At 40.8% G+C, this 21,040-nt stretch overlaps 1 protein-coding gene across 2 annotated transcripts in view; it reads right to left on the bottom strand.

Moving 5' to 3' along the window:
• Window positions 1-38: 38 nt before the first annotated feature.
• Window positions 39-21,040, bottom strand: part of LOC129170779 (alpha-1,6-mannosylglycoprotein 6-beta-N-acetylglucosaminyltransferase B-like) — a 73,038-nt gene continuing 52,036 nt past the window's right edge. For both annotated transcript variants that reach the window (XM_054758764.1, XM_054758765.1), the window contains exons 11-20: window positions 17,220-17,351; window positions 14,037-14,170; window positions 12,840-12,970; window positions 10,062-10,067; window positions 7,726-7,881; window positions 7,497-7,643; window positions 7,264-7,380; window positions 4,313-4,387; window positions 2,438-2,709; window positions 39-683 (exon numbers count right to left, since the gene is read on the bottom strand). In XM_054758764.1, coding sequence (XP_054614739.1) covers window positions 485-683; window positions 2,438-2,709; window positions 4,313-4,387; window positions 7,264-7,380; window positions 7,497-7,643; window positions 7,726-7,881; window positions 10,062-10,067; window positions 12,840-12,970; window positions 14,037-14,170; window positions 17,220-17,351 — 1,369 coding nt within the window. In that variant the 3' untranslated portion in view covers window positions 39-484. The remainder of the gene's footprint in view (window positions 684-2,437; window positions 2,710-4,312; window positions 4,388-7,263; window positions 7,381-7,496; window positions 7,644-7,725; window positions 7,882-10,061; window positions 10,068-12,839; window positions 12,971-14,036; window positions 14,171-17,219; window positions 17,352-21,040) is intronic.

Raw genomic sequence — 21,040 nt, 5'->3', positions numbered from 1 at the left:
TACACTGGTGACTTCTAATTATGTTCACTCACAAATGATGACATTTTGGCGGTATTTTATTAAACCAATGCTTATGTACAAATAAATACAAGACACGGAAAATAGTACATCTCAACATGGTGAAATTTGCTTTGGGTGCATCTGGTACAAATAAATATTCACGATGAGAACTGAAAGAATTCACACAATATTATTAAGTAAACACGCTGAAGAGTTTTAAGCAATTCCGTGGGAATTTGTTCCGATTCTTACAGGTCCAGCATATCGCAGCTTCTATCAATAACGTCTCATATGGTCCCAAAGCAACCGTGTAAACCTTTAGACTGAGGCTCAAAGCCTACCAGATTAAAATTACAATCATGCAAATCCCTGAGAATTTTTCTGAACCTTACCTGCTTTGGTAAGATAAGGTCAAAACAAAATGTTTGACCTCAAGCTACCTCATCAAAGAAGAGCTGGGATAACAGGATCGGGCCTGTCCTGGTCATAAGCAGTCTCTGCACAGTGCCACCTGACCGTCTCGATAGTCCCTACAGGGGCAAAGTCGCTGGTATTTGGCACTGGCGCCTGCGCAGCTGAACAGCAGCGGGTCCTGCTGGAGGCCACATTCAGCATGTTCTGCTGAGAAGGCGGGAAAGAAATGATTCATCTCCGAGTCCAACCCTGCACACTGGAAGTCCAGCCTTGAAAGAAAAGACACAGGTGGAGGAAACGGTGTGCTAAGTTAAAATAAATATTTTGAAATGATTCATCCTGATGCATTTACAAGAGCTTGCAAAATAATATATACAGTGGACCTCCAAAATGAACCACAATCCATTTCAGGATGACGGTCGACCGCCATTTGGCCAGTTTTTTGGGATTTGAAAATAATAAAAACTCCAGACTATAAGTCACATTTTTTGTGGAAAAGGAAAAAACAGCTGCAATTTTACGAGAATACTATTAAGAGAAAAAGGTTGTGTTCTAATGCGGAAAAAGCTGTAATTTTAGAATAAACTTGTAATATGAGGAAAAATAAAGTCATTTTTGTAGCATAGAGTTCAAATATTAAAGAACATTTTTTTTTTTAAGTCGTAATGTTAGGAGAAACCAAAACAAACAAAGTCATAATTTTTGGAAAATTAGGTTGAGAAAAAACTCATACTCAATATTACAAGAATAAAGTCAAAATATTATGGGAATCAATTTATAATAACAAGAAAATTGACTACAAGAAAGAAAAATGCAAAAAAAAACAAAAAAAAATGCTAATAATGTGCTTTTTCACCTATATCACAAAGCGGAGATGATATGTGTTTGATATGTTTACAAAATATCAAAGTGGCCCTTTCCTTTCATTTATCAGTAGAAAAGTTTTGGACACCCCTGATGCAGAGCATACTGGATGCTTTTTGTTGGCATTGTGTGTCTGTAAGTAATGTGCAACAACTACTATATGATGTCTTAGCGTGGAGATTGTAGCTGCTGTGTCATCCACTGACTAACTAAATACACACGTATGATTTTCAGCCTATTTTCATTCATTTGTGAATACAAAAATTAAGTTTGGGTGTTGAAGTACGGCTTTTTGGTACACTTGTACACACCGGGATGCGTTCAGGCGTCATGTTACGTATTAAAAGTGTCATCTTTGAGAACATTTATTAAACAGGTGAGTCTTTATTGTACCCATACACTTAAAAGCTTCGCTTATTTCAGCTTCTGTAGCTTTTAGTTGGTCTTCTTGTTGGTGTAAACATTGCCCCCTCCCTCTGGCTTCGTCTTCTTGTGAATTGATTGTTGTGTGACACCCCTAAAAAAAAAAAAAAGCTCACTCTGATGACAGCTTCATCATAAATACCCATAAACGGAACTGACAGTCCAGCGTGACTTATGTTTTTTTTTCCCCCTCATTATGACGCATTATAGTCCACAAAATACGGTACAGGGCGGATCTTTCCATGTTACAGTCAATTTGGTTGATTGGTATAAAGAGAATTGGCAGTTCTATGTAACAACAAGAGCGGAATTGGAAGAACATAACATTTTCTTCTATAAAGAGTTGTTTTTTTTCTTCTCGTAATAAATAACCAGATGTCAAGAAGAAAGAACAACTCCGGTGGTGACCTTTGTTTGCCATGTCAAATTCTTAAACACATTGGCTAGTGCGTGCGTTGTGTAACAGGAATATAATATGCAGCTGTCGCCGCCACCTTGCCTTCGCACCTGTGGTGAAAACAAAATGAAAGTGCCCTTTGAGCAAGATGGAGTATGGCAGTGTATTATATCTTTTGAAGTTGTAAGGTTTCCAGGTGTATCTGTTCCGATGCAAGCCCAACTATACCATTTGGCAGCGATAACAGTTAATGTTTGCTAGAATGCTGCCACGATCTTAACGTTAGATACCATCGCACAAGCCGCATTTAAACAAAGTTCAAACGAAAGCACATCTTACGCGTTGAAGGCTTCCTTTATGTTGATGAAGCGATACAAGGCGGGTTCGCAGATTAACCCGACGTCCTGGCAGGCCTTCACGCACGATTGGCCCTGCAGCGAAGCCAAGAGCTGCAGTGCACTGAGGGGAGGCCAGGATGAGTGGGAGGTGGCGTTGGAGGCCCACGTTAGGATGCTGGAGTTGGGCAGCAGCATGAAAGGAGCGAGTGGGCTGCCCTGCCAGATGCGAGAAGAGTTGACTGGAGGAAACGGAGCTTCAGGAGAACAAAAGTCCTGCAGGTGCACAGATGAAACGACCAGTCGTCACATGCATGAACGTGCTAACACGTTGACCCGTCTGTAAGGAAAAACCCCACAAGCAAGCAGTGACAAACAGCATGTTAACATGAGCCCTGACCATACGAGTGGAAAAAACCTCACAACACAACACAATACAATACAAAGGTGCTTGTCAAACTTCCAGGCAATATTACGAATTCAGTTATTCCGCTCAACAACAATGAGAATTGAAAGCAGAATTACGCTCCTGTGAGAGCTCGGATTAGATTCCCTCCTCCAGCAGGAGCTATTCATAAGACTCAGGTAATAACATTTTTCTGACATGTCCCTATGGCCCCCAGAGCCGTTTATTAAAGCGGCTCCAGTGCCCACAGGCAATAACTAGTCTTCCAGTCTCTCTGCATATCCTGTCCTCCCATGTTTAAAACATAAAGAGTCAGACATTTCTATTTTTAACAACCAATGTGTTGCTCTGCTCATTTGGGTTGACGGACTACTCTTTACATGCAAACCCATAGCTTCCTACAAGAGCAAACTAACAAAATTAGTGCAATGCAAACGCGAGTACGACTCACCTGTGCATTGCATCGAGGTGCACACAAACATTAAAGCAAAGTGGAAGAGGCGGAGCAGCCACCGATGAATAAAATATGACCAAACACGCGGTGGTCAAGAGGAAGCCACAGTGCCAAAAGAGATAGAAAAACAAGTCAGAGATGTGAGTGACACGACAAAAAAATACAGAAAAATATAGAAACGGTAAGTGGAAAAAACAACAAGGCTGACTTTGCACCGATCAGAGGTGCTGGGCCAGTTGTTTGTGTGTGTGTGTGTGTGTGTGTGTGTGTGTCAGGAAAATATACACTTTAAACACAGTAAAGGGCCAAATTCTACATGTTTGCTGTTGTGTAGAACTGTCGCGTCACCTTTCTGATATTCCGCCGCACTTGAGCTACATGAATAATAATAATAGAACGACTGTCGTTGGCAGGCAGAAGAGGGGGGAGCAAGTCAGTGTTTTGCAAGTCTTAAGTCAAGTCTCAAGTATTGACGTGAAAGTCCAAGTCATGACAAGACAGGTCGAGTCCAGTCTGAAGTCCGAAACTGAGATTTTCGAGTCCTTCCAAGTCATAAGCACTGTTTAGTGTCTTCGCAAAATAAAATGCCATTTTAACAATGTAACAATCGATTACGTTTGACAAATACTATGAATGTATTTTGAATTGTTTTGGCTTTTTTAAAGATAAAATAAGACCAGTGTGTTGCCAGTTAGTTGCAGAAAAAAAGTGCTGACACAGCAAATGTAAGCCACGCATTCGTTGTTTGTTCTTAACCGCGATTGGACGATAACAGATGCTTTCAATGGGGCAGATTCTGCGGGGAAGGAAATATGTCGTCGTGCTGGAAATTGCACAATAACGATCACGTTAGTTGAATACTTTGAGTGAGGCTCAAACCGCCGTCCGACAAACGAGAGTCAAGAGTGCTGAGCATCGAGCTTAAAGCTGTCAGCTCGATGTCCAGCGCGACTCTGAAGGCATCGGGGAGTGACGTTTACCAACATACTTTGGCTGGCACCCGTTCCACACTGACCCACCTGGTTCTGAATGTAGGCATGGATTCTTTCCAGCATCCCCTCACACGTGTACTCATAGGGAAGGAAGGGCTCCACCTGCACAGACAGATGTGAGCACAGCTGAAAGAACAGTGGGCGTTGTGTTTCTACAGAACCAAGCCAATGTAATTACTGCCACCGAGCATGATAGTTAATCAACGCTGACATATTCATTAGCGTAATTGTGAAAGGCTTATATCGTTCCGCATTAAAATCAATGACCTAATACATCACGGGGGACAGCTTTGAAAATTGATTTCATTATTTTTAGTGACGACTTCATCAATATGTCAAAAACGGGGATTAAAGTGACTGGGTACTGAGTCCTTCGGGGGCTGTTATTAACATTGCGGTTAAAGCCTGTCAATCATTGTCTGGCTGTTGACGGCACGCCACGTATTGAAATTCATCAAGACAACGCAGATCAATAGTTGGCCCTTTTCTTTTGTGTTTTTTGCCAACACTTTCTTAGAAGTGGCAGCGAGGCGCATTTCATGTTGTCTGCTTTGAAGGAGCAAATGCATACTATCATGTAATATTTATTTTATAGGCAGGAGGGGTCCAGTCAGCTCCCCATAGCACAATCTGGTCTAAATCCCTGTCATGGTGGCTTACTCCCCTATTTAGTAACTTATGTAGGTATTTATGGAAGAACCCCTTCAACACAGTGAAATAAAATACAGTAATCCCTCGCCACTTTGCGCTTCAAATTTTGCAGCTTCACGCGATCACAGTTTTTCAAAAAAATATACTAATTAATAAATCATGCTGTTTTGTAATTGAATACTACCTATTATTAGTAAAAAAACATGAATATTTAAGCCAGTTTTACATATTTTCCAGTAAGCATTTTCAAGCATAAAAATGTCTAAATTAGGAGTGTCCAAAGTGGAGGACGGGGGCCTTTTGAGGCCCCGTGGCTTGTGGCTGTTTTTTTTTGTTTGTTTATTATTGGCCTGCTGCACATTCTAAAAACAGAATTTAACAAGAAAACAGCAAAGAAAAATCAGTAGTAATTTTACAACAATGAAGTCAAAATATTGAAAAAAAAGTCACAATTTTACGAGAACAAACTAATGATATAATGAAGAAAAATCACGTGACTTTAAAAAAGTTTAAAAACTTTTTTAAAGTAAGTTAAAAAAAAAAAAGGTTGTAATATTATGTGAAACAAACAAAACAAAATATAGTTGTCATTATTGGAAAATTAGGTTGGAGAAAAATGTACATTATAGGAATAAAGAAAATTTATGAAGATTTAAAAAGAAGGTTTAAATATTGAGAAAATTAAAAAAAAACTGCAAAAATGGGGGGAAAAAAGAGCAAAGAATGAACACCTACGGGCTAAACAAACTAAAATACAAATATAAGACATGCAGAAGACACATTCAAAGACGTGATGACATGCAGTATTCTACACTGGTCACTAGGTGTCAATAATGTAACTGTCATGTTTGGTGAGCACCAGACTTGATGGCCGGAACAACAGTCTTTTATTGCAGGTTTGAATGATCTCACAACAGGCACAATAATCCCTAATACCAGCTACTGCAACCATAACCTACGCCAAGCTGAAACTCAACACTGAACGTCACTTCCTGTCAGCCCCTCACTGAGGACCGGGGGACATTTACAGCAACACACGCAAGCATGAGTCTTATTTATATCTTAAATTTCTTATTGTCTCTTATTATGTCTACTCTATTGGGTAAAGGTGACTATAGGGGTGCTACTTTATGTCTAGAGGGCTCTAATAATGTTAAAAAACATATTTAAAAGGTTGTAAACAAGTTTTCTATGCTGTAACTACGACAATATTCCATTTCAAATAAGGAATCCTACCGATTAACCGTAATAACATAAAATCTAAAACTATATGATGAATGTTGTTAGTGGTAGTGGTAATTCCTTTGTGGGGAATCTACTTCATATGTGCCAAACTGATGAACCCTCTCTTTATGCTATGTCTATCAGTAAAGTCAAATCTATTAGGACAGTCATTCCTAGTGAGGAACCTACAGACATTTCGATACCCCATGCAGCTTTACACATCTTTTTAATGAGGTAAGGGACGTTATTTGGTTGTCCAGGCATTCGACTTCTTGTTTCGGTTCCCTCCCAGGTCCCAAGGTGACATTTTTAGCCACGGCAATTAGCGGATGGAGCCGGCGGAGCAATTTAGCTGTTAAAGAGCCTCATATTTCCCGTGGGAGCTCACAGACACCACAGCTCAAGTTTACTGCCGGATGTGTCAACAAGTTAGCCATGTTAACTTGAAAAGTTCATGGGATTTACCACAAGATTAAATTCACAAAGCAAAAGCGCTTGCCCCTCGCTAGTAAACTGACATGACATGTTTTTTTTTTAAATTTGTGCGACTTATCTTGTTAGACGTGTGTTTACAGGCAAACGCTGCATGCTGCATGTCAGCATTTTATGGCTCCTGATGCATTTACTGTGATTGGTGATGGTAACTTACAGTCTATTGGTCAAAGCCAACACTTGTCGTTGCAAGAAGAAAAATCTATTAAACATGAGTCAGTCTTTAAACACAGGGCAACACTCGCACGAGGATGCGTTTGGCTCCCAGTGATTGAGCTCTTGCGAGTCAATGAGGACAATGCTATACATTCTCTAACTGCTGAGACACGGAGGATTAAATAAGCTTGGCTTTCTCCGACTCCTTTTGCTGCGCCATGCAGGGACGCTGTCAAGCAATTAGCAATGCAGAAAGCGGCGAGGCAGCCAGCAAAGCATTTTCCTGTACTGTCTAATGCCGTGATGAAGAGCTCTATTAAAAGGCTGACGCTTCAAAAGTGGGTCAAATATGAAGGGGAGACTAATCTTTCTTCCCCTGCATGCTGTAGTGTACTACTGTGGAGGATAATAACATGTGAGGGCCACAGCTTTGCTTAATGGGCTTGCAAACCTACGTCGATCTTCATGATGTCACGAATGGCTGCATCAAACTCATGTGAGTTATTGAAGTCGATAGTGATGACGTGCGGCCTGCCGATGTACTGCTCTGCATAAGGATGCTGAGAGGACACCTGGAAGGTGATCACAACACACACACACACACACACACACACACACACAAAAGACATTCGTAGCTGCGACAAAAAGTACTGTTCACCTCCCTCTGAATGAGTCAGGATAAATTTACCTCCCTGGAGGTCGGCTTCCCTCTGAAGAAGTCATGATTGAGAGAACTGTGAGGAGGGCTAAACTTGGGCTGCAGAAATATGCAGCCATTGGCGATGGCCTCCAAAGGGGCGGGGCCTTCATACGGGAAGCCAAATCCAATGAATAGCTTTGAAGGGAAATGAAAGAGAACAAAATATCGTCTATAAGCCACAAAGAACGCATTTACTTCATCATTTCTGAGACACCACCTTCGCCTTTCTGAGGAGCTGCTGCAGTTCCTGCTGAGGGAGAAGGCCGTGGTTCTTCACAAAGGCAGGTACCTCCGGAGGGCGCTGTGTTTCATAGTACACCGTCCCGTGGATCTCCATGTAGCGATGCAGGATGGACAGGAATGTTTCCTTCCCCTTTTGGTATACAGTATATATATGTAGTTTAGGAAAAACACAGCAAGCAATAACTGTAGCTCACAACCTCATTTTGAGTACCGTATTTTCCCGACTATATGGACTTATATGGACGGTCACAGTACTACACTGGTCACAGGTGCGACTTGTATATCAAAATACTGCACGTATATCATTTAACGTGCTGACTTTAAGTGAAAGCAGTGTAGTGGTTGGTTTTTTGGCAACACCCGGTGGCCGCAATGATTAAGTTGAGCTTGTGATGCTGTTAGGCACACAAATTCAATGATTATTCATAGATGGAATATTGGTTAGCATGTTAGCCACACAGTCAGGAGACCAGGAAGACCTGGGTTCCAATCTCCGCTTGGGCATCTCTGTGTGGAGTTTGCATGTTCTCCCAGGGTGTACCCCGCCTCTCGCCCGAAGCCAGCTGGGATAGCATACCCACACGACCTTAGGGAGGATAAGCATAGAAGATGGATGGGTGGAATATTTTTGTAGTTGGAGCATAGAGAACCTGTTTACGACCTTGTCTCATCAGTGTAGCATTATTGACACCTAGTGACCAGTGTAGAATACTACATATCACAACAGGTCTTCTCAACACCTTATATTTCTATTTAAATTCATTTAGCCATTTTTATGGATGAAAATACTTAATTTAGGCCAAAAATACATCAAATCTGCTTAAATATGCCTATTTTTGGACTAATAATAGGCTAAAGTTGACTAGCTATGTATGTTTTGTCCTCTCCATAACGCATTTTTTGATTGATGCGACTTAAGGTCCGGAAAATACGGTAGCTCACCAAAGGGTCAAATAATATTGTTCAATTCAGATGTTATGCCTCTACTGTATTTAATGACAAATGACCACAAAAAAGCATAGAAACAATGAATGCACTGTTTGAGTGGACATCTGCTTTGTAAAGGAAGTACAAATACTTGTCAAAGTAGCTCTAATAGTGATGACATTTGGACTCAACCCTGTTCTAGTTCATCCTGTGGGTGCTTGATGGGGTTGAGGTCAGGCTTCTATGCAGGTTGTTCAACACCAAACCAGCATCAAAGCATGCTTTTATGGACCTCGCCTTGCCTACTGGACAAAGTCATGTTGGAACAGAAAAGAGCCTTCGGCAGACAATTATCCAAAATGTCTTTACTTGACGAGTCTTCATTTTTGTTCGTCCTTGTTGTTGTGTTGAAAACTGACAAGTAATATCACACATTCCCAGACTGAATAATGCATGTTACTGACTGTATCTCAACCTGCAAGAACCCTCAAGGAACATTTTACACTGTGACTGAATTTTCTAGGAAGTACGTGCAGCAGTCAAACTTTCATTAAGTATGATGAAACATCTCTCACTGCTGCGACCAGCCAGTTCAGCTAAACTGTCTCATCAACACAGAAATAAAGCAAAGAAAGAAAACCCAAAGCAGAAAGTATTGATCTCTCTTGTGTGAGGCAAAGGCTGACTGACACAATTGTCTAGTTATCGTCAAGGATGTGAGGAATTTTAATGAGGACTGAAATGCATTCTGATGTAAAGCAGAATTGGTCTCCCTCGAAAAAATGATTCCCAGTAAAGTTATGAATTATTTACTCGTGCTGTGTCTTCCAGGCATAAATCATTTATAAATGTCATGTGAATGTTACCCCTCGCTTTTCATTGAAAATGTCTCCTAGCAACAAATCAAGCTTTTTCCGAGAGTGATACAACCTGTCTTTTGTTGCATGTTTTTAATTAAGACTATTTCTTCTCCTGCTTATTAGATTACAAAGAAAGTTCAGCTGTAAAAAGTGTCCCATCACAATACCCCACTAAAATAATACAGATGAAGGGCGATGCGTTCAAGGACGACCGAACAATGTGCGCAATCTCAACGCTTGATGAAAAACATTCATCAGTGAAGCATAAAGACACAAACATGTAAAAATTGTTAAACAGCAGTACAGAGTATATGCGGTTCACCTGCTGTTCACCTGTATTATCACACACTTTCAAATGATTACCGACTAAGGGTGAATGAAAAAATAAAATAAAAACATAATAAGTTTTTTTTATTTATTTTTGGTCATTTTTATGAATTTGTGAGGGCGTGAAGGCTGAATCAATAGCAAAAAAAAAACAACAAAAAAAGAGTCATTTAAATGAGTTGTGTGGTGTACTTACGTGAAGCTGGATGCGACAGTGGTGCATGATGGGATGACGACACAGCAGGTATGTAAGAAAAAAGATATACAGTACAGGTGAGAAGCAAGGTAATACAGTCGTCCCTCGCGGTTCGAACATCGCTCTCTCACTTTATCGCGTTTTTTTCAAGAACAAATTAATAAAAGATTGCTGTTTCGTGGTTGACTTCGGCTTATCAGTCAAAAAGTATTGAAAGACGAGTCGTATGTAGCATTGTGGTCACTTGGCGTCAGTCATGTTACATTAATGAGACATTGCCTTATATTACATTACCTTAACTTTCAGCCAGGGATGCAGAGTCCGACATGACATAGTGAAAAAAAAGTCCTCCTCTCATTCAGTGCGGAAGCGGTAAATTTTTGTTATTACTTTGTCATTCCTCCCCACTCAATTTCAGACCCTTTCTGAAGTTTACAATAAATAAACTGGAAGCTAACTAGTTAGCTCGGTATGCCAGGATCATGTCAGACTGGGTGCCCTGCAGGCTCATCAACCCACATTACATTCGAGATACTACAACAGCAAGGAACTTTCCCAATGCTAACGGTGAGTTAATATGTCTCATAATTGCTTATCTTGTCTACTATATTAGGTAACACGTGTGCAAAGGTGACTATAGGGGTGTTATTTCATGTCCAGAGGGCTCTAATAACGGTAAAAAATATATATACTTCGAACGTCATAAACAGGTTTTCTCTGCTCTTACTACAAAAATATCACATGTATTAATATTGAATCCTACTTTGCGGAAATTCACGGTCAGGTCTGGAACCAATTAACCGCGATAAACGAGGAACAACTGTATGAGGAAAAAAAGAGAACATAGCAAGGGTCATGCTTCCTCTCAAAGAGCGCTGCGCAACCATCGTTCTCACTCCTCGCAAGCCCGTGCGACTTTGCATTTTCTGGAAATATGTTTTACTTTACTCTCAACAATGTGAACTTTCCAAACTGTGAAATACTGCCAAGGCTGTGGTGCAACAAAGCAGATTCAAAAGAAGCCATTGGGGATATAATGTGGCTTGCTTCAAAGATCCAGTGAGAAACCTTACCAGGAAAAAGACTCTTTATAAAGAAACAACATGTTCTTACAGCTTTAACATTCTGGTCACACTCCAGGCAAAGGAACTCACTTGCTGGATATAAACTTTTAAATAGGAGCAAAGAATTAAGCTTAATTAAGCAAACTACTCGCTTTAGGTTTATAGTGCTTTAATCACAGGTAGAGTTAAACACACTTTGTTTCACTCTTAACAACAAATTCCAACAGGAAAGCATCCGCATAAATTATTTTTGTTAGAAAACTGATACTGATGACATTGTGTGACCTGAATGTTTGTAAATGTGAAAAAATGGAGGGATTAGATCTTTGACTACAGTCACTTAAATGTTTCAGATCATCAAACAGATGTAATTAGTCAATGATAACACTGCTGAACACAAATTGCAGTTTTTAAATTAAACTTATAATGGGAGAAAAAAAACAAACAAACCTGCATGGCCCTGTGTGAAAAAGTGATTGCCCCCTAAACCTAATAACTGGTTGGGCCACCCTTAGCAGCAACAACTGCAATGAGGCTCTTCCAGCGCTGTGGAGGGATTTTGGCCCACTCATCTTTGCAGAATTGTTGTAATTCAGCCACATTGGAGGGTTTTCCAGCATGAAGAACCTTTTTAAGGTCATGCCACAGCATCTCAATAGGATTCAGGTCAGGACTTTAATTTAAGCCACTCCAAAGCCTTCATTCTGTTTTTCTTCAGCCATTCAGAGGTGGACTTGCTGGTGTGTTTTGGATCATTGTCCTGCTGCAGAACCCAAGTTGGTTTCAGCTTGAGGTCACCAACAGATGGCCGGACATTCTCCTTTAGGATTTTTTTGGTAGACAGAAGAATTCATGGTTCTATTTATCACAGCAGGTCTTCCAGGTCCTGAAGCAGCAAAACAGCCAGACCGTCACACTACCACCACCATATCTTACTGTTGGTATGATGTCCTTTTTCTGAAATGCGGCGTTACTTTTACGCCAGATGTAATGGGACACACACCTTCCATAAATTTTAACTTTCGTCTCATCAGACCACAGAGTATTTTCCCGAAGGTCTTGGGGATCATCAAGATGTTTTCTGGCAAAAGTGAGACGAGCCTGAATGTTTTTTTTTTGTTCAGCAGTAGTTTTCGTCTTGGAACTCTGCCATGCAGGCCGTGTTTGCCCAGTGTCTTTTTTATGGTGGAGTCATGAACACTGACTTTAACTGAAGCAAAGGATGCATGCGGTTCTTTTGATGTTGTTGTGGGGTCTTTTGTGACCTCTTGGATGAGTCGTCGCTGTGCTCTTGGGGTCATTTTGTTTGGCTGGCCACTCCTGGGAAGGTTCACTGCTGGTCGATGTTTTCACCATTTGTGGATAATTGCTCTCACTGTGGTTTGCTGGAGGCCTAACCTTTAGAAATGGCTTTAGAACCTTTTCCAGACAGATAGATCTCAATTAAGCTCAGTTCATCTCACTAATATTGAAATTTGTTGATCTGAAACATTTAAGTGTGACAAACAAATCAGGAAGGGGGCAAACACTTTTTCACACCACTGTATATTATAAATGTGTGTACATAATAAAATATAAAAAATTGTTAGACATTTTTTTTATCATTGTCTTTTAACATTGAGAAGCAGGCAAAATTCCTACCCCCACCCCCAACACATTTTGAAAGTGGCATTGTACTGTGTACCGTATTTAAAATGTATTGTGCAATACTAACCTTCCACATATTAACTTCTTTGCCGTAGACGACAGCCATGTTGTTGACTTTGTTCCTCTGGATGTTCATTCTCGCCGTGTCGTTCAGCTCCTCCGCCACAAACCCCATAAAAGAGTTGTCTGGGGTGTGAGCTGCAAGGGTACAAACAACACGATTGAGGTTACGACGGAACAAGTCCAGTTTTGGGTTTGCAAAAAAATAAAATCAAAAGTGTGTCGAGCTGAATGAAACAGCGTTTTGCGGAGCTCTGAAAATGGCAGATTTCCTCATAAATTGAAAGCTGTTTGCAGTATCATATTTTCAGGACTAGTCACACTTTTTTTTTGTTTGGGCGGTACTGGCGACTTATAGTCGGGTGTGACCTATATATCAAAACATATATATAATTTAACATTTTTTAAAATGTGAATTCATACTGACTGTCATGAACCAAGGAGTGAACACTACCCTCGACAACCACGAGAGGGCACTAGACGCTAGCGACACAGAGGACAAATTCAATAGATTCTGTGATGTGCAATGAGATCGGGAGCTTGGTGAACTTGCTTACCGGTAACTTGCTGGCTGCAGCAGTGCAGCGCCATTTTCTATGCTTTCTATTAAATGGTTTTCTCACACAAAATTCATTATGGGAACACTTTAAAATGTTGGGAGGTTTTTTTTTAATATAAACTCGTATCGATACATGTTTCTGTATTTCTGAGGTATAACGTTAGAGTGTTGCTGCTGTGTGATGACTTTAATGTTTGTAAGACAAAACCGTGAGTTAGACCGTTATATTAATGACCTACTGCAATTTCCAATGGGTTGACAAGCTCGTTGTGAGTTTATTGATAGCTCATGATTGGTCCTCACAGACTCGTGCACGCCACAACATCCCATTTTATGACGTGGACGCGTGCGGCTTATACACCAGTGTGGCTTATGACAACAAATCTGTTTCTTCCTCTAAATTTAGTGGGTGCGGCTTGTACGGTATACGTATATACCTGTATATATATATATATATATATATATATATATATATATATATATATATATATATATATATACACACACACACACACTGTATATAGCGGCTTACAATGCACTCTATACTGTGTCCATACACGCAGACCTTTAGTGTTTCCCGATTTGCAGATGACTCTGAGCTAAGCAGAAATCAGTGTCGCATAAAAAAAACCAACATCCACATACGGAACATGGTCATGTACTGTTGGCTGTTAAGGTTCCAGTAGCCCCAGTTGGTTCTGTAGCCGTGCAGAGTGGCGTACTCCTCGTGGTTGTACGCTGGCTCAGTGCCGAAAGTGTCGATCACACGGACGCGGCACCTGGGATAACGTGACACAAGTGAGGCTATAATAAGAACAAAGCTTGTTTGGAGATACTCTCACCTTGATAAATGAGGTGGCTAAAAATAACTAACCCCCATTTGTTTTTTGCCAGTGCAGCTCATACAAAACAACATAATATCTACAGGCACAGTGAAGCCCAAAAGTATTTATATCCTAACCCAGTGGATCTCAATTATTTTCTGTCATGCCCCCCTATAGGGGACATAATTAATATATCAATAATTATTATATAAATGGAATAGCTTATTGTGTGGTCTTATCCAGTGCAGTTTCGGTGTTTCATTTGACTTAACTCATTATTTTTAAGCATGCAGTGATTATGTTCATCCTCCTTTCTTTAATAATGTCATTTATAAAGCAGCTACTGTACATGAAGCTTTACATGTAGAGCGTAGAACAATAAACTGAATGATTCAAGGAGTTGTGGTGGTACCGCACGAGGCAAATGCTCTTCCAAGCAGACTGTGGCACACTAACACACATAAAGGTGATTTATACATGTTTAAGTTTCTTGCGACCAGTGCAAGGAACAATTATCTTGATTTAGGATGATGACCTGCTGTATTATTATTCGTTTAGTGTTGTTTTAAAATGGTATAAAACATCAGTGTTTTGCTGTGGCTTGGGTTATGCCGGTGTATTGCTTTTAAATGGGCGGACAAGCTAGACAGTTAGATCAGCACTTAACACGCAATGATCACACCGACAAGCCTAAAATCAATTGATGGAATCCAATTTGAGAAGATTCATGCGTATCCTGCATCCAAAATCAGTGGCCAGGTCAGGAGAGGAAAGGTACCGTCGTCATTTACAGTACAATCTGTTTATCTTTGACAGATGGATAGACAGCGATCATGTAGAAGGTGAATTACTGCTAAATGTAGCATTGATTTACCTTTTCAATAGAATATATGCAGTACAACAACATTTACTTGAAGATGAAATGCGGTTACATGCAGTATATATGCAGCATATACTGCATGTAACCATGTAACGGTTGACGTCAAAGATTTTGCCTCGATTTGCGTGCAAAAAAAGTAACCAGCATTTTGAAGTCTGCAGGTAAAACTATTATAGTAAAAGGCTAAAAACTTGTTTGGTGTTAAAATGTTTGGCTTAAGTTAAGTGGATTTACAGTACATTACGTACTTCTTGTGGGGGAAAACTGATTCAGTTAAAGTACGTTTCGGGTAGAGTCGGATCTTCTGGAACAGCTTAATGACACTAAGCAATGTTTATTATGTATCCATGTCTGTGTAAAGATGAATGTACAGTGTTCCCGCGCTCCATCGCCATTCAACTTCCGCGGACTCGCTGTTTTGCGGGGGTTTTTTGGTGCGATTTTTGTGCTTTTTTTTTTTATTTTACAGCGTATGAACGTCCATTGTGTTCTGTGTCCTGATTGACTGTAGACCGTTGTCAATCAATCTCCTTGGTGACGAACTACCGTGTTTCCTGTTGTCTGATGGCTAGCAAACAGCTTGCAGAGACTCTGAACTCCGTATGTTTCCACGTTTTCTCCCCGACAAAACCCACAATATCGACGAAACGTTCTGCACTCAAAAGACAGAGCAAGATGCTAATCAGTGCACAAAAAGTTGGACTTCTGGACATGCTGAAGGAAGGTAGATGTTACGCGGCTGTTGGGCGCCATCAAGGAATAAATTCATCTTCGATTGGAGGAGGAGGAGGAGGAGGAAACTATGACGACAGGAGCAATATGTAACAAGGATACAAAAATACTTCAGCGGAGTGGCGCCAGGATGAAGAGGCATGGTCAGAAGGCCGAAATACACGCGAGTCACTTAATTTCTTGTGTCCAACCTCGCAGGTTGAGCATTAAAATTCAAACGAAGGTTTGAACTTAAAGAGAAATACGACAAAATGTTCATGCCTGTCTGAGAAAAGCGTATGGTGAGGGGTACTTTCACTTATTGCGGGCTATTTTGGGAACCTACCCCATGATAAACGAGGGAACACTGTACAATAAAACTACCTGTGGCTCAGTCAGGGGTTCTCAACTGGTCTCATCCTGGGACCCACATTTTCCCATGGCCATTAAGTCGTGACCCACTTTTACCGAGGTAAAAGCATGCAAATGTATTTTTATTTAAAAATAGCCTTCAAAACACATGCCTGTCATTTTTTAAAAATCTAAATCACACTCGATCACATGTGCAAAATGTATTTTACAGGACACTCTTAAGAGGAGGAATGTCAACTATAACAAAAATAGTAAAGTGATATTTGTATACAAGTGTACGAAGAAGGTCAATAATATATTTTCTAAATATTTGTATAAAAAAAAAAAAGACTTCAGACGATTAAATAGTTCAAAATATGTTTTGACTTGCGTTCTGCGACCCACCCAAATGTGGGCCCTGACCCACCGCTTGAGAAACACTGCTCTATACGATTTTAAGGGGATTCAATCAGAAATCGCTGCAAGCACAACATCGTTCATAGCACTTAAAAAAGGGAGGTGCAACCCATTCCACCAGCAGGGCTGATGTTTTAAAAGATGCAAGGCGGGTGCTGTGGTTCGGGTAAACAATTTTCATAAAATGTATGAATAAAAAAAGCTATTTTGAGTCACCTGGAAAGTACCAGTGCTATTATTATTAGTTTATACTAAATGTCTCTTTTTCTGTTGGAGAAAATGTCTCAGAAAACATTCAAGTGTCAGGGAACACACTGTGGTGCGTAGCTGTGCTGCACACGTGATCGTCGACGTGTGAAATGTATTTCATATGATAATGCAGTTCTCATAATGACACACAAACGTGCAGGAGGAGGCATCAAACAAGAGAACTGCATTTGGTTCATTGATTAACATGTAAAGAGGCATAAGAGGACCCCACCCCCACCACCACCTACAGCGGGAGACTTGCTGATGCATGCAAAGTGACAGGGTCGATTTCAAACAGGTAAAAGTTACATACCATGTTAGAGTTGCACACGTATTAAAAGAGGTAAGTAGGTATTACATACTGTATGAGGACTCTTATTAAAGAAGAGTACTGACTTGTGCTTCTTCAATGACAGCCCCATGTGCTGCTTCATCTGCTGCAGGCCGTGGTAGTCCGTGTAGATAAGGTCAAAAGGCAGAGGCCCGGTCAGGGGGCAGCTTCCTCTTCCAGGAGGGACACCCAAAAACCTGCAGACACGACATCATTAGCCTTTTTCACAAGGAGACGCTGCTAAATCGGCGCATCGCAGACTTTAGCGGTATCGGCCGTGCGTTCCCGTGTCCCGTGTATGTGTGTGCATCACACAGCAGCAAGGCTTACGGCAATCTGATCATTAGATGTGAACACAGGCAACGTCTGCGCAAGCACTTTGGTGTGACATATGCAGCGCTTGTTGGATAGCAGCAATTGCTTCAACACAACAGGGCAGGAGAAAACAAGTCTCTTCCGTTAGGCCTCTGATACTACTGTATTGTACCTCCCAAGCCAGAAAATTTGAGAGTTGACTTCACTGAGCAGCATGACAGGAGAAAAAAAACAAACAATAAACCCCCATTTAATTTGTTTATGCTGCAGGGTGTCATCTATTAATACTCCGAAAGGTGGTGTCGACGCCCTGCAGTGTTATTTGAAACCCGCCATCAAATAAGACCAACAATGTTTGTTAGTAGTCTACTGCCATTCAGATGTTGAATGTGTCATCCTCTCTGTTGTTGAGCCTTAGATAATGTTTGACTGTAAGTATTTTATGCTTATTTATCTTAGTTATCTATTTGTCATATTTCGCCGTGCTAAACGCTAGCGCGTATGTGGGCTTTCCAATGTAAATTAGCTTAAAGCTAGCACATTTGTTTAAATGCATTTTGTTTTTGTTGAATGTCACAGAAACTATTTTACAGTGGAACCTCGGTTAGCGTGTTTTTCGTGTCTAAAATTGACAGTAAAATTTTACTTTGGTTTGCGTACATTTTCCGGTTAGCGTACAATATAGCGCACGTCTTATCGTGTTATTAATACACTGCGTGGGTCCAACTGTGTTCTTTATGCATTTTTTTTTTTTTCCTGTCCTGTCCAGCCTTTAAAGCAGATAGAATTGTAGATCTAAATGCTCTTCATGCATTTTTAACAGAAAACGTCCTTAGCTTCTAACAAAGAAGCTTAGGTTGCTAACAAAATGGTAACCAGAAGTCAGCTACGTCGCCCGTCTATGTCATCCTCAACGGTGGACTCTCAAAAATGTTAACACAAGCCATGTTTTTATACTTCTACATGCATGAAACTATTTTAAATGCATATAAATGACAAATGAAAGGGATAAATGAACATGACACTGAAGACGTGACTGTTCCCAAAGACGATGTGGCAGCGAGACCCCCCCCAATTGCTTGTATTCACTCCAAATAGAATAAATTGTTAAACTTACTGTATATTTTGAGTCAGATAGTTACTTCACAGTTAAAAGAATTAAAGAATCCAGGTGGTTCCCATCCAGGTAAGAGGGCCGGACCCAAGAATGTTGAGACTAAACGTTAGCGGGAGTAAAACAGAAAACCTTAACAGACCCTTTTTGTTAAAATTATTCTGAGTTTGTGGATAAAAACATTCCTGAAATGTTCATTACACTTCTTTCATGCTGATATTTTGCACTACCTCAAATGTAAACTTTGTATTAAATAATTAAAGATGTTTGAGGTGAAAGGTTTCCGCAGTTTGGGTCGCCGCTTGTCATTAAGGGGTGATGGCGGGTCCCGGAGACAAACCAGTTGAGAACCGCTGATCTAGATGACCCAAGCCGATCAACGTGGCTTTATCCATTTGTCAAGGAAAATGTAAGCGTGTGTGTATAGGCATGTGTGTGTCTGCGTGTGAGTGAGTATGAAATCGTTTTGGTTGAGCGGTGCACAAACCGACCTTTCAAACAGTTAAAATCAAAACAGCCCAATTGCGTTGTGAAGCGTGTCAGCGCTCTCAGAAAGATGATGGCAAGGCCGTTCGAGTGTACAAAAAGCATACGAGAGCGAGTGGCATCTTGCAAAAGGGGAGCCGCCCAATTTGTCTACAGTTTGTTTTGGCTCTCACATGAACACGCGCACACACACACACACACACACACACACACACACACCACAACTAACCGCACATCTTTGACAGAACACTGGGATGACTGCTTTCAAGCGTTATCGCAGCTGAATCTGTTTGCTATGATGCCTTCATGGTGCTTGCCACATTCTGTAAATGCTGCCTCCCAGAGTGCTGCAGTTTGCATTTGCATCGCATGAATAACAAGGCATGAATGACTTTAAAAACAACAGCCAAGAGCCAGAATGCCGGATTGTGGTCGATTACTTCCCCCTAGAGCAGGAGTCTCAAATTCCCCAGCAAAAGTAGGATGGGAGCCGGCGTCACTTCCCAGCATGCTTTGTGGCATTTGGTTATGTGTTAAGAGTGAACATACTTCGTATTTATCATCATCCGCTCGTAGTTACGTTACTGTGTGAAGGTTATAGAGTCACTTGGTTGAAACCTGATCCCGGACTGACTACTCCAGACTCCCACTTGAGTTGAGCTTGAGCCCCCTACCGTATAGTATAGTGGAACAAGAGCGTGGAAGCTGCAGCAACATTGTCCCATTAGTCTGTGTTGGTGTTTTTGGTGTGTGCCCAGGGGCCTGATTGGAGGAAAACAAAACAAAACAAAACAAATCTTCATACTGTTTTGTGAACTAGCACACTCACCTGCATGATACCAATATAGAACATGACAGAGATGTATCACCTGCATTTGTCCATGACCCAGTTGGGTTGTGTATAATTTATATACCGTGAAGAGCACTTCATCAGGCGTATGCATGCTGCACCATTCACCTTATTCAAACCGCATGAAGATACACTCGACCAAATAACATGCAGAGTCTTACAACAAAATGATTTTCTGAACAAAGAAGACCACATGAAAGGAAAGCACTTACAAAGCATTACTAGAAGAATGAGAGAGAGAATAAAACATAATATAATGAAGGTCTCTGTGAAATACAGGATTAATCAAAAAAAGTGTGTTCTTTTTCCCGTATAAATTTTTATTTTTTTTGTTGTGCTATCCGTCAGTAATTCTCCAATGGAGTCCTTTTCAGCTAGTCCCTTGCTACACCACCACAAGGTGCATGCCATGTTCATGGGCGACTTTGTCAAGCTTGAGCCGGAAGGGAAAGACACCGAGTACGTTTACATGCAGTCAAATAACCCGATCATAACCGGAATATTAGCAATAACCAGGTTGGGCACGGCCATGTAAACTCTCTGAAAAAACGGAATGTGCTCGTATTCCGCTGTTTAAAACCCCAAATATTACCCCTTGGTTACTCCTTTTCTAACCCGAAAACCATGTCATGTATACGCCTATCGAAAGGAACATGAATTTGTGCTCTGCGTGTATTCTATTCGAAAGGAACCTTGTGTGTGGTGGCAGGAACTACTTGTAAACATAACATGCAAAACCCCACACTTTTGGACGTGCATTGCGTCATGACGTTTTCCATGCGTCGAGGCGCTGTCTGTGCTGTTTTTTTGTTTTTTTTCTCCACGTCACGCATGTAAACGTGTTATTCCAAATGTTTCAGAAACCGGAATATTGACCTTAACCTGAATATTGACTGCATGTAAACGTAGTGACTGAGTGGGGACTTAAAGGGTCACTGACATGATTTACCAACGTTGCTTAAATATGTTCTATATTGTTTCTAATTATGTTCTACGTTGTTAGTTTTTTGAACGCGAACGGCAAATTCGTAACAATTACATTTATCGTACGTGGCGGGTGCCATGATGGACTGAAGGCCTTAGAAAAGGGGCGTTTCCCAAGTGACATCGGCGAAGCCGCA

Source organism: Dunckerocampus dactyliophorus, chromosome 18, assembly GCF_027744805.1.
Source record: "Dunckerocampus dactyliophorus isolate RoL2022-P2 chromosome 18, RoL_Ddac_1.1, whole genome shotgun sequence".
Taxonomy (NCBI): domain Eukaryota; kingdom Metazoa; phylum Chordata; class Actinopteri; order Syngnathiformes; family Syngnathidae; genus Dunckerocampus; species Dunckerocampus dactyliophorus.
Note: the sequence above shows the minus strand (reverse complement) of the source record. Positions and strands in the feature narration are given on the sequence as shown.